General features: G+C 41.8%; 1 protein-coding gene across 2 annotated transcripts; it reads left to right on the top strand.

The window, feature by feature from the left end:
- Window positions 1-1,589: 1,589 nt before the first annotated feature.
- fzd4 (frizzled class receptor 4) lies at window positions 1,590-11,235 on the top strand. Of its 2 annotated transcripts, XR_004797428.1 has the most exons (7): window positions 1,590-2,284; window positions 5,499-5,636; window positions 5,824-6,210; window positions 6,797-6,942; window positions 7,452-7,699; window positions 7,891-8,560; window positions 8,642-11,235. XR_004797428.1 is itself a non-coding variant. In XM_035679717.1 (6 exons), the coding sequence occupies exons 1-6, from the start codon at window positions 2,030-2,032 to the stop codon at window positions 8,307-8,309; spliced, it is 1,593 nt and encodes a 530-aa protein (XP_035535610.1). In that variant the 5' UTR covers window positions 1,590-2,029; the 3' UTR covers window positions 8,310-11,235. The 2 variants fall into 2 exon arrangements, 1 of the variants encoding a protein (XP_035535610.1); XM_035679717.1 differs by having other exon boundaries at window positions 7,891-11,235.
- The last annotated feature ends 1,269 nt before the right edge of the window (window positions 11,236-12,504 follow it).

Raw genomic sequence — 12,504 nt, 5'->3', positions numbered from 1 at the left:
TGAGCAGACAGAAAAGTGTGTGTTGGGGGTAGGGTTGGCTGGGTGGAGAGGTCATTGCTGCTGCCAATCAATTGTCACACTGGATTCGCCTAAACATCACAGTATAATCCAGGAGGGAAAACACAGCAGCACAATGAGAGCAGTCAACCAGACTCCTGCTGATGTTTTCACGTTTACGCATTTATGCAAGTCTCTTGTCAACAGCAGCTCCATAGAAATACCTGACACATATAAGAATAAGAGCCATGGAAAGGATTAATACGAGTGCACAAAATAATTTGTTAGCTTGCTATACTCTGCTCATTTTTCTAGTTTGCTGTGTTAATTCCTTCTGTGTTGGGTCCTACTGGGTTGTGCCTTTGGGCAGAAGAAGATATTTATGGTTAAGAAAAAAAAAACACACAAATTTGCAATCCGGTCGCACTTCCTTATTGTGTTTGGTGCGTGTTTCTGGTTCATGTGTGGAATGTCAATACCAAATGATCTCGCCCAAATCCATTTGCTTTAAAGGGTTCTCACTGTGTCTATAAAGGTTGAGCTGAATATTATAACTATACTATAATATATAATACTAAAATAATCAGTTGTTTTTAAAATCTTGTTACATATGTCTCTGTTTTTTTCATTTAAACTCTCATCTAAACTCACATTAGAATATGGGTTCAGGTATTTGTAGTGTTTGAAAAGGTCCGTGGAACTGTTGAGTCTGATTGCACCTGGCAGAGGCGTTAACAATCTCAGAATTGTGCAAATCTCTTGGAAGAAAACACAAATCAAGTATTTGTTGAGCTTTCCTCCTCCCGAAATATTTGCAACAAATCCAGCCACTTTCTCACCCCAGTCCACTTTCACAACACAGAAAAGCCAAAACAACACTCTTCACTGCTAGTTTCATGCTGTAAAAGAGAAGTCCTCTCCTGGGGTGCCACGAGCAAACAAAACCCATCCAGTATGTGCATTCATTGCAATGCAAAACAGATTTCCAATGCTTCAGCATCACTTAAGGCCCTACTTTCAATTACAATGTCATGAGCACTTAGGGCTGACGGGCCTTTAGAGAAGGAGAGTGGAACCTGTGGTGAAGTTCCAGACGGGCTTAAAAGACCATTAGGGACTTTAAATATAAAATAAAAACACTCATACACACACTCACACTAACACACAAACACACACACACACACACACACACACTCTGAAAAATCTACTTTTCAGATGCTTATTTTCTAAAAATACAGCCAATAAAAACATATGTAAGCCACACCAGCCAGTATAAATACAGGTTCTGGATATTGTCAGAATTAGTTGGGGAATGCTCGCTGATTTTCTTTGCAGGAGGAAAGGAGAGGAGAGGAGAGGAGAGGAGAGGATGAGGAGAGGAAATTAAACAAGGAGTAGCGAGAATGCTGAAGGAAAGGAGAGGAGAGAGGAGGAGACGGGATAGTGGGAGAGGGGAGGAGATGAGGCTCGCTTTTCTATTTTTCCTCTTGGATCCCGCCCTTCTGGTCAGGGGTTGGTCAGGGAAACCCAACTCCCGCGCACGGATTGGTCGGCTCTCCTCTGGACGGGCGAAATAGTCTCTCCTCACAGACACAATAAAGTTTAGAGCTGGACGCTTGCAGGCAGTAGCGCAAAAGGAGACCGCTGCGCTTCTCCACACGGAGATACTAACGAGAAACCACGCAAGGAGGACCGCGGGATTTATACTAACGTGGAGGTTTAAAAAAAAACAAAAAAAAAAAAAATATTTGATGCACCTATTTATTTTAAGTGAAGGACACTTTGATTACGCACAGGTTCGCAATGATTCACTGCTTGCTTTCGATATTTTGAATCTATTGAATGGCTCGGAGTTGGATATTAAAGCCTCCGAAACGCACGGACTACACGCGCTCCGCTCCTGCTGGACTATAAACACGAGCTCCGGTTTCCAGGGCGACCCAAACCGAAAACTTTTCCTTTTCTTTGGGCGATCTGAGGAGGATAATAACTGTGCCAACATTTCCAGAGGGCAGCCGCGCAGCCCGCCGGGATGATGGTGTCTCTCAGCGGGGCAGCCTTGCTCGTCTTGTCCGGGCTGGTCGGTCCGCTCTGCGTGGCGCAGGCTTTCGGCGACGAGGTGGAGGAAATGACCTGCGACCCGATCCGCATCAGCATGTGCCAGGGTCTCGGCTACAACGTCACCAAGATGCCCAATCTGGTCGGCAACGTGCTGCAGTCGGACGCAGAGCTGCAGCTGACCACGTTCACGCCGCTCATACAGTACGGCTGCTCCAGTCAACTCAAGGTACTGATGTTGAGGACAAACACACACACACACACGCATAAAGTGTATACTGATATTAGGATAGAATAGATGGCGTGTTATTAAAAGCATGGAGCAGTAACATGCACACATTTAGGAGCACTGATCCTGGACTCCAAAAAGGCCCGGCTGAGTTGAGATAGTCAGCTATATTTGTGTGTGTGTGTGTGGAGAGAGAGAAAGAGAGAGAGAGGGGGGAACAGTGTGGTCCCAGAGCACATGACAGGGAGCTACTAGCAATAGTTGACTATTCAGTGAACTGTTCAGACTGATGGTGCCAGTGATACTGAGGAGCATAATATAGGTTGACCGCCACAGAGTTAAAATAAGTGGAGGACGGGTGGTGGGTGGGGGTCGTCCCTGTCTTCCTTCCTGTTGTGCCAGGCTGTCATGCTAATTTCAATGAAAATGCCCCCTCTGTCTGTTGACATTCTGAGTTCATGCCCCACACAGCAACAGCTGAGTCTTCAGTGCTACACACTGTACTGTCTGCTGGTTAACAATGGTGCCCTCAGTATCCTTAGACAAATGCTGCTTGTTTGCCTCATGCACCATGTAAGAAAAAAATAGATTGGTCTTATTCCATAGTCCCTAAGATTTTACTTTAGATTATAATTGAACAGACGAGTGACACAACTGAGATCACATTTGTGTCAGCGGATGGAGTTCTCAAATGGCACGTGTTCTTTCTCACACGTCATACCTAGACATCAAAACAAACAGTTTCTCAGATGCTCTTTAATGTTATTATTTTATGATAGTTTGTCCACTGTCGTCTCTGGAGAGGTGTGTGATTTGCGTGTGTGTGTTATTTGGACATGCTAAATTAATACACTGCTAAAGAGGCACTTGTGTGCATGTGTGTCAGAGAGGCAGACAGAACAAGGAGCAACTGCAGCATAACACCAAACTGTTCTCCTCCAGCTGAAAATTGTCCTGTAAGATTAGCTGATACCCCCTCTCCCTCTGCCTCTCTCTCTCCCTCTGCCCCCTCTCTCTCTCACACACATGCACGCACGCTAAAGAGGGGAAAGGGAAACCATATCCCCTAACATTTGCTCTAATGGGAGGCTTCCTGACTAGTAACCGGAGCAGCTTTTAGCAGTGAAGTGACAGCACTCAGGTTACCAACAGTCGGGGAAAACACCTAGAATGTGTTACATTACTCTCACTGGTAGAGTACTCATAAGTTACTGTGGGAAATATCAGAAATGGTATTGCATCTAATTTAATATTAAACTCTTTCATACTGTTACTGCAGCACAACAGTGTTTCATCAGGATAAATAAAGTCTTATCTTCTCCTATCTATATCTTCTTCTGCTTTCCTAAACCTTGCGTGAATTGGATCATGTGCAAACAGACAAACAGAACCTCCACTCACGCTCTCACAGAGGGCGATGTTGTTCATTTGTTAACTTTTTAAATCATTTAATGGGACGGCAAATTACTCGGGACAACTCCAATACGTGTGGTTCAGTCTGGGAAACAAAGATTCTCTATTTGTGGTAAGAAACTCAATACTGTCTCCAGGTCAGCCAGTCCGTTCCATTTGCAGATATAAAGCTGTGGTACAACCCAGATACTGATCAGAGAACAGTGTAACAAATTGGGTTTATAGGAAGTTCCCTTTGACTCAGATAACTGATTTTGATATCCCAAACGTCCCACACAGAGTAAGGATTTATTATGTCACAGTTTATACTCATAATTAAAAGACAAGTCTGTTTCTTTGCTAATGTAGGAACATTACTAACCTGTAGGTATGTAACGGAGTCTATAGCTTTAATTCTTCTATAATTTATTCATCATGGTTTTCGTTTTTATACCGCAAGATAAACACGGTGCACAGATGCACAATTTGTATATTTACTTTGCAAATAAATTCTCACAGAAAGTAAGAGTAGTATAATGTTTCTGTGTGTATTTATTTCCCAACCTTGACACCCTTCTTGGATTCATGTTTCATTTGGGCTCTGTTCAAGGGCTGATTTCAAGCTGGGTTTTCTCTATCGCTGGATCGTGGCTGCAAAGCCCAAAACATTTTGTTCTTATTATGGTCCATTAAATATTTTGGTATTTTTTAAATGAAAAAAAAAAATAAAATAGACAGAAACCCTCCATCCGTAACACATTTCAGTATTTAAAGTTGGCTATCACCCATTCCAAGCTCCTGGGGCGCATCTCTGTTTCCTTTACCTAAAGGTAGCCGAGTAAAATGTACTTTCTGCTTCTGTGTATTTTCATATCATGATCTTGGCACAGTTTTACACTCTGGCTTCAAACTGATTTTACTGTAAAGGCATGAAATCACTTAAAATTACAACCTTTTGTAGCCCCAGAGTACTTTTTCCCCTCGCATCACTACCACCTCAACCAGTCAAATGCAACTTCAGACTGTTCACTATCTTTATAACCCTGACTTAGATATCTATTTCAAAACCATTGCCATGGGACAGAGAAAACTGAGCCTTGGATTAGGGGGATTATGGTGCATTACAGGGCACATGCCCTCAGTGTAGTTAAGTTCAAAGATTGTTTTTAAAGACACAGAGGTGTGTGTGTAACCTTGGAAGCAGGTTAGTGTTGGCCGTGGTGTTTTGACTCAGGTTGTCAAGTTTCTTATTAGAAGTGAAAATAGAGACCCACCACTAGAAAAGGGGTGATGCAATGTACTGAAAGTAAAAGGCAGAAAAAGCAGCAGGATAGTGAGTGGTATATGCAAGTAGGTGGAGGATCCACATGTGCGAATACATGCTGTAGCCACCTACCATCTGTAATCCTGCTGTAATATATAGAAAGATTGGCCCACAGGGTAGTCACAGCACTGTTTCTTTAACAAACGCTACACCACTGACATGATTTACCCTCTGCTTCACTGTTTGCTTAACTGGAACAAAGTATATAAAGCAGTGCACTGAAATAGGACATAATATTAGATAACTCTTACACTCTCACTGGTCTTTGAGTGTCTAAGTTGAAACTGATTTTAGAATACTGTCATTTTCCCATCCTAAACATGATTCTCTCATTTGAATATATACACACACACATTATTGTAATATCTGCTCTTAAAACTTGCTCTGCAGTCACTCTTAACTGTATGCTATGTAATCTCATGACAGAATACATAATTAGTTTTGTACAAACATACTAAGAACAAAATTAACTTATCTTCTGTCTTTGTTTTCCTACAGTTCTTCCTGTGCTCGGTCTATGTACCAATGTGCACAGACAAGGTTCCCATCCCTATTGGTCCGTGCGGTAGCATGTGTCTTTCTGTGAAGAGAAAATGCCTCCCAGTGCTCCACGAGTTTGGCTTCATTTGGCCAGAGGTGAGTCACATCATCACAAGAACATCCTGCATAACAAATATAACTTCAGGATGTGGCTGAGTGATGTGGAAAAACAAGTGTAAAGACAAAATGCTGTTTCTTTAATTGCACACAAATAGTTCAAAAAGCATGTGTCACAGCCTTAACAGCAACCAAAATGCCATTTCCCATCATGTCTCCTCTTTAGGTGCTTAACTGCAGCCTCTTCCCACCTCAAAACGACCACAACCACATGTGTATGGAGGGTCCAGGGGACGAGGACCCACCCTACCAGCCCGTCCGCCATCCTCCCCACCAGGAGGAGTGTCAGGCCCTGGGATCTGCACCTGACCAGTACACCTGGTTGAAACAGACAGAGACCTGCACACTCCAGTGCGGCTACGACAGCGGGCTCTACCGACGAGGAGCTAAAGTTTTCACGGACGCGTGGATGGCCGTGTGGGCCGTGCTGTGCTTCCTGTCGACCACTCTGACGGTCCTGACCTTTCTGTTGGACTCACAGCGCTTTTCCTACCCTGAAAGGCCCATCATCTTCCTCTCTATGTGCTGTAATCTGTACAGTGTTGCCTACCTGGTAAGTGGGAGATTCATTATTATATTGTCCTATTGAAGTTCATTTGTTTGGGGGGAGTGAATAAAAAAAAGGCAAAAAACAGTGAAATAAAAAGTAAAGTAAAACTTTACAAAAGTTAATATAGTATGGACTATTTTGTTTATATTATTTTGTATATTTGAATTTTATATGCCCTATATTTATAGATACATGTGATAGAAATGTCTGGTGCCTTTTTAACAACTAACCGTGGACAAAAGATAAAAAATTAGCTAGACTAACTTTCTAGCATTATGTAGTTTTTTTTCTTCTGGTGATCAACAAGCTTCATCCCTGATAAATGAATAAAATGAAATAAATGAGACACAAAAGTTGACCCCAGAAAGATTTATTGGGTATTTTCCCTGAAATGTCTGTGAAATTCAACAAACCATAATAACCATAATTCACTACATACTGAGGATTAAATCATCTACTTCTTGCCAAAATGGAAAAGCCAGATTTTCAGTCTGATTGTAAAGAGATGACAATGTAGCTTATTAATAAAAATTCTCTACCTCTTTTTTTGTTTTTTCTTTCCACTGTCACTTTCTGTCCTTTCCTGCAGGTGCGGTTGACTCTGGGAAGGGAGCGTGTTTCCTGTGACCTGGATGCCGCGGCAGTACCGATTTTAGTCCAAGAAGGGTTAAAGAGCACCGGTTGTGCCATAGTCTTCCTCCTGCTCTATTTCTTTGGCATGGCTTCCTCACTCTGGTTAGTACAAACAAACTCACACACACACACACACACGTTTTTATCGTATCAGTCCTTCATGTCTTTGTCCTATTGTCATCAACTGTTGTGAATGGACTTTGGGGGAACAATTGGAACACGAGACTTGCATCCTGTTTTCTTTAAAGTCTAACTATCCTGTCTCATAACCTCTGTACTACATGGATTAATTTCCACATACAAAGGCAGCCTTTGTAAAAACAAAAAAAGCCACTTTTTGAGTGTGTGCTGTACTACAGTTGCAGTGGAAATACACTGCTGTCACAGCTCTTTTTCTTCCTTTTCACTTTGCCCTCGTTTTCCTGTTTGTCTTCACCTTCCCCTTCCCCTTTTGGAAGAGTAACGTGACAGTGACTCTTTACTCTGTGGTGTCATGATGAGAGAATTAAAATAGTAGACTATGTGTATCTGCCTGTTTCTTTTAAAGTTATATAGAGGGCATAGTTAAGTTTTGACTCCTGTCTCACTTGTCTTGGTTTTTTTTCTTTAAGGTGGGTGATCCTGACCCTCACCTGGTTCTTGGCTGCTGGACTGAAGTGGGGCCACGAGGCTATTGAAATGCACAGCTCCTACTTCCACATAGCAGCCTGGGCCATCCCAGCTGTTAAAACTATTGTCATCCTCATAATGAGACTAGTGGATGCAGACGACCTGACGGGACTCTGCTATGTTGGCAACCAGCAGCAGGAGGCACTCACAGGCTTTGTGGTGGCACCACTAGCCACATACCTTCTAATAGGTAATTACAACATAATAGTACAATCATTTTATCTATTTGTAAGCTAGCCTTACCTCTTTCTACTAAAAATAGAGTGCTTATACCTATATATCATATGCTAATACCTTTAACAGGTACAATCCCTCAGTTTTTTATTGCTTTCTCTATCTGATGGTCCTTATATGAATTTTGTTTTCCTTTCTGAACCTCAGGCACTCTGTTCATCTGTGCTGGCCTAGTGGCCCTTTTCAAGATCCGCTCCAATCTGCAGAAGGACGGCGCCAAAACAGACAAGCTGGAGCGTTTAATGGTGAAGATTGGAGTGTTTTCTGTTCTCTACACCGTCCCAGCATCCACTGTCATTGGCTGCTACCTCTACCAGCTCTCTCACTGGGGGGAGTTCAGGGCCAGTCCTCGAGACTCATATGTGGCATCGGAGATGCTACGAATCTTCATGTCACTGCTTGTAGGCATCACATCAGGCATGTGGATCTGGTCAGCAAAAACACTCCACACCTGGCAGCGCTGCTCCGCCCGCCTGCTCAGGGACAGCAGGGCAAGCCGAGGGGGCAAGAGGGCCCCGGGCGAGGGCTGGATCAAACCTGGGAAAGGCAACGAGACAGTGGTGTGAGGAGAAAGTACAGGAATGGACTTCTACCTGCTCCTCTCTCACAAACTGACTCTGCCAAAGGAAAGATGGAGTGGGCAGAGAAGAGAGATGAGAGGGAGATGAGCAATGTGGCAAAGGAGCGAAGCAGGAGTTTCTCAAGGAAGCCACTGGATGTAATGGCATCATTAAAGCTCGCTGAGAGTCTGTAAGCATGCCTCATCCCCCTCTAACCGGTCCTGTGCCTCTTAAGTGGAGGATTGGGTCGAACACAAGTAGCAACAGTAGCCTCTCTACCTCTGTTAGACTTCTTTTGCCCAGAGAAACAGAGAAAGCAAAAAATGAAGGAGTAAGAGAGACGGGAAAGGCAGAACAGAAGCATCGATATGCAGACAGATACACCAATAAGCTGTGTAGCACGACGTCTACCTCTCTGTCTCTCTTTTCTCCAGAGCCCTCAGCAGGAAGAGACAGAACCTGCTGGATACAGTAATCCTTATACCATTGTGTCTTTTAAGGGTCTTTTGAAGTTTTGAATTTTACACTGGAGGGTCCTGGTGCAGATATTATACAGATGTAGGTTGACGTTTCCCAAAAGCATCTGGCAACTGAAGTTCTCATAGGTTCTCATGTCCATACGGGAAGATAAAAAACAAAACAATTAAACACCAGACCAAAAGTAATTAATGTGATGAAAACATATCAAATATGGCCTCAAATCTCTGATGTGTTTACATTTGAACATTATAATACATTTTTTATAAATTATTTCTTTTTGTACAATACAAAAGATCGGGTGATTTTATTGCTCATAAAGTTTTGGGAAACCGGCTCTAAGCTGCAATAATGCACTATAATTATATACAATATGTGAAGTGTATGTGCTTGTCACAAGTGTATTACCAAGGATGGCAGTGATCAGACTAATAACAAATCATTACACAGTACATTAATATGCAGAGAGCCTTTAGCAGGGAGAGTTTGGTCAGTTTTCAGTATGAACGGTGAAAAAAGAATAACTCTGTAGTTAAAATCAATTCACAATCACTTTTTGTACAATTATTTCAAAACATGAGAGATTATTTTTTTAATCTGTTTTGTACATTTGTAGGTACAGTGTGTGGTAGCTATGAAGTCATACCACAGGGAATCCTGGGAGTACCCCAGCTGTGCCTTTTATTGACCCATAAACGTGGAAGCGGCAAGGCGTCTGGGAAATGTAGGCCTGTGTGTTTTACCTCAGTAGCCCATGAGAAGCTCAGCTAACTTCCAGTGATGTGTGCAGTCTTCTTGGAAACCCTGTACTGTATATACTCTCAAGTTACCATGAAATCCAGGAAATTAAATTATTCCCTCTGCCTTTCTTTCAAAACATCAGACCCAAGGCAGGTTCAAGAATTAGGGGTTATTAGACAGTCACTTGCCAAAAAAGACATTATGCAATAACAAAGAGCTGTTGCAGACATATGCACATGTACGCAGGTATACACACATATGAATCAGTTCCCATGAATCTCACCCACTGGCTTCTGAATGAATAAGTTATGATCATTATCACCAAAGGAAACACCAATAATAAGAGACGTTGTCTGCCTAATTTTGTCTCTTTGCCGCCTATCGCTCAGTTTATTCTTAAATCACTTTAGTTTGATGAAGCCATCACAGAAGCACAATGAAATTGGCATTATTAACTGGTGTGTCAACTCAGCCTGCATATCTGTATGTCTGTCCCATTTGTCTGATGCTCTCATTGGCCCACTGCCTGCCTGTTTCTCTTTAACCTTGTCTACTGCATCATGGCTCATTTCCCAGACAATCAAGTCGTCCCTGGAAAAGATTATTGTAAATTTCAGAATTTCATGGATAATAGCGACTATTTCTTTCTATTCACTGTCTCCAGCGGTGCATTTTGCTGATAAAAGGCAACTGCCACTATTTTAATCTCTCTCAATAACTGCTTATAGAACGTCCTATAAGCTTTAATTATTCCTGGTCCATCATGTCTAACTGCTGCATTCACCAAATTCTGCAACCACTCCTGTGTTCCTTATATTTGCCTGACAATCTATCTAGCAAAGCTCTTGCGTTTCAGTCTTTGAATGTATAATATTTGGGGCGTGTGTCACATTACGCCTTCTACATGTAAGTAGAGTGAAGGAAATTTGGTTCTGGGCAATTTAAATGTATATGGGCTTAAGTAATTTGGAGCTTTGGCCCAGTGTGTGTCATTTGAAACCAGATAGTGCCTCACACAGCCTGTCACAGCTATTTTTTAACTCTGTTGAGAATGTGAAAGAATATCGGTTTTACATTGTGGGATGCCGTTTTCCAAAATATGTTAAGTGTAACAGCACTCTTATTGCATTCAAAGATACTTTTGGTAATCCCGGCAAACCCAAGAACCCTGAACAGCCAGTGTTTCTCAAACCAGCACACCATGGCACACTTATTAAATTTCCAAAGTAAAACAAACATTACATTGAGTTAAAGTGAATTAAATTAACCTCTGACCACCTCCCCTCAGAGCTAATGCAGTTTCCCTCTTAAACTGTCTTAATGTCTTGGCCTTCTCCTCTCATATGACCACACTGAGCTTCAGGTGACATTTCCAAACAATCACTGAATAGTTGTGCCTTTTACAGATGGCGAGCATGTGCCACGGCCTAATGAAGATTGAGAACCACTGGCGATACAGATTTGTAAATGCTTTTGTGAAGCCCAGATATGAATAAATGTTGGGGGAGTGGTTCACCAACACTGATCGAAGCCTTTAAGGTTGAGACTGATCCTCTGTGTAGAAATCTTGTTGTCTTGATGATGTCATCAATGTATTATAAAGAAATTGCTAATTTATCCTTGTAAAAAAATGACAAAAATTGTAAAACTTGTTTGTTATTTAAAATACTTTTGTATCAGAAGATGATAAATAAAAACTTTTTGGTTTCCAATATGTCGATGCAATTTTATGTGTGCGTGCGCAATAGGTCTGCAACGTATTGTTTTTATAATCAATCTGTAGATTTATTGTGATTAACTAATCTTTTAACCTATAAAATGTCAGAAAATAGTGAAAATGGACATTCCGATGTCATAAAGCCCAACGTAAAATCTTTGAATGTCTTTTCTTGTCCAAACAGAGTAATTAAAAGCAGAAATATTTGGTTTACTATCACATTAGACAAAAAAAGCAGCAAATTCTCACATTTGTTTGGGGTGGTGTTTTTTGCTTGTAAAACGATAAATGAATTATTAAAGTAGATGCTGATCAATTCCCTGTCAATCGACTAATCGCGTCATCTTCAACATCTAGTCGGTGTCATGGATTCAGAGCAGGCATTAATGGTGAGGGGTTAATGAGTGATCCTGCTTCACTGTGTCATGTATAGACATTCCCATGTCTCTAACAAGCCACTACTGGGCAGTTGAGAGTGTGAGTGAATGAACGAGTTCTGGGTCCATCTGCTCTCAGTTGTGTTCATTTAATGAGTTGAACAATGCTGCCACCTCTTGTCTGATGAGGCAAATGAAGTGTTGGCTCTTCATGAGCCGCTGAATTGCTTGCAGCCTCTTAAACCAGCTAACTCTACACATCTATACAGCAGTGACTCTGTTTTGATCTCTTTTGCGTTTCTTTTTAAAAGTTACTCTGGGTTAGGATACGAAAGCGCTCCATAACCACTTAATTTGTTTTGAATCCACAGTGGAAACACAGTGATTATACTGTGTAAACATACTGTACCGTCGATCACATCTCATCAGCTATGAACTTACAACCTCCCAAACACACACACACACAAACACTTACAGTACAGAAACATTCCCAGAAGCACACACACCTCTTCTCACTTCAAAATTTGTTGTAATTTGGTTTTACAATTACACTTAATGCATGCTAGGCTGTAATTTACCAGCGCAGGGGTAAAATTGCTTCTGGAGAAACTGATTAATACCGGGCATGCTTGAGTGTGTGTGTGTGTGTGTGTGTGAGCAAAAGAGGGAGAGTCCAAATATCTAAGACTGCAGCTCAGATTGCCTTCCTGTAATTTACTGTGAGTGAATTGAGTGTTTGTTTAAGAATTCACTCAAAAGCCTGAGGTAGTCAGTTGTTAACATGCTTGTGTGTATTAATTAGATGAGTTGGTGGTGTGTTTGTGTGGTGTGCGCGTTAGTAGGCAGCACATCTGGAAGACACATAGAGCAGTAAGATGCTGCACTTTCC

The sequence above is a fragment of the Morone saxatilis genome, unplaced genomic scaffold, assembly GCF_004916995.1.
Source record: "Morone saxatilis isolate NCDOM2014 unplaced genomic scaffold, NCSU_SB_2.0 Contig8, whole genome shotgun sequence".
Lineage (NCBI taxonomy): Eukaryota > Metazoa > Chordata > Actinopteri > Moronidae > Morone > Morone saxatilis.
The sequence above is the reverse complement of the archived record's forward strand: the minus strand, read 5'-3'. Positions and strand labels throughout refer to the sequence as shown.

Bases quoted from the DNA above. Each gene is read 5' to 3' on its own strand.
- fzd4 (XM_035679717.1), top strand. From the start codon at position 2,030: ATGATGGTGTCTCTCAGCGGGGCAGCCTTGCTCGTCTTGTCCGGGCTG. The intron at 6,211-6,796 runs GTAAGTGGGAGA...CCTTTCCTGCAG, and splicing joins TGTACAGTGTTGCCTACCTG to GTGCGGTTGACTCTGGGAAG. The intron at 7,700-7,890 runs GTAATTACAACA...TCTGAACCTCAG, and splicing joins AGCCACATACCTTCTAATAG to GCACTCTGTTCATCTGTGCT.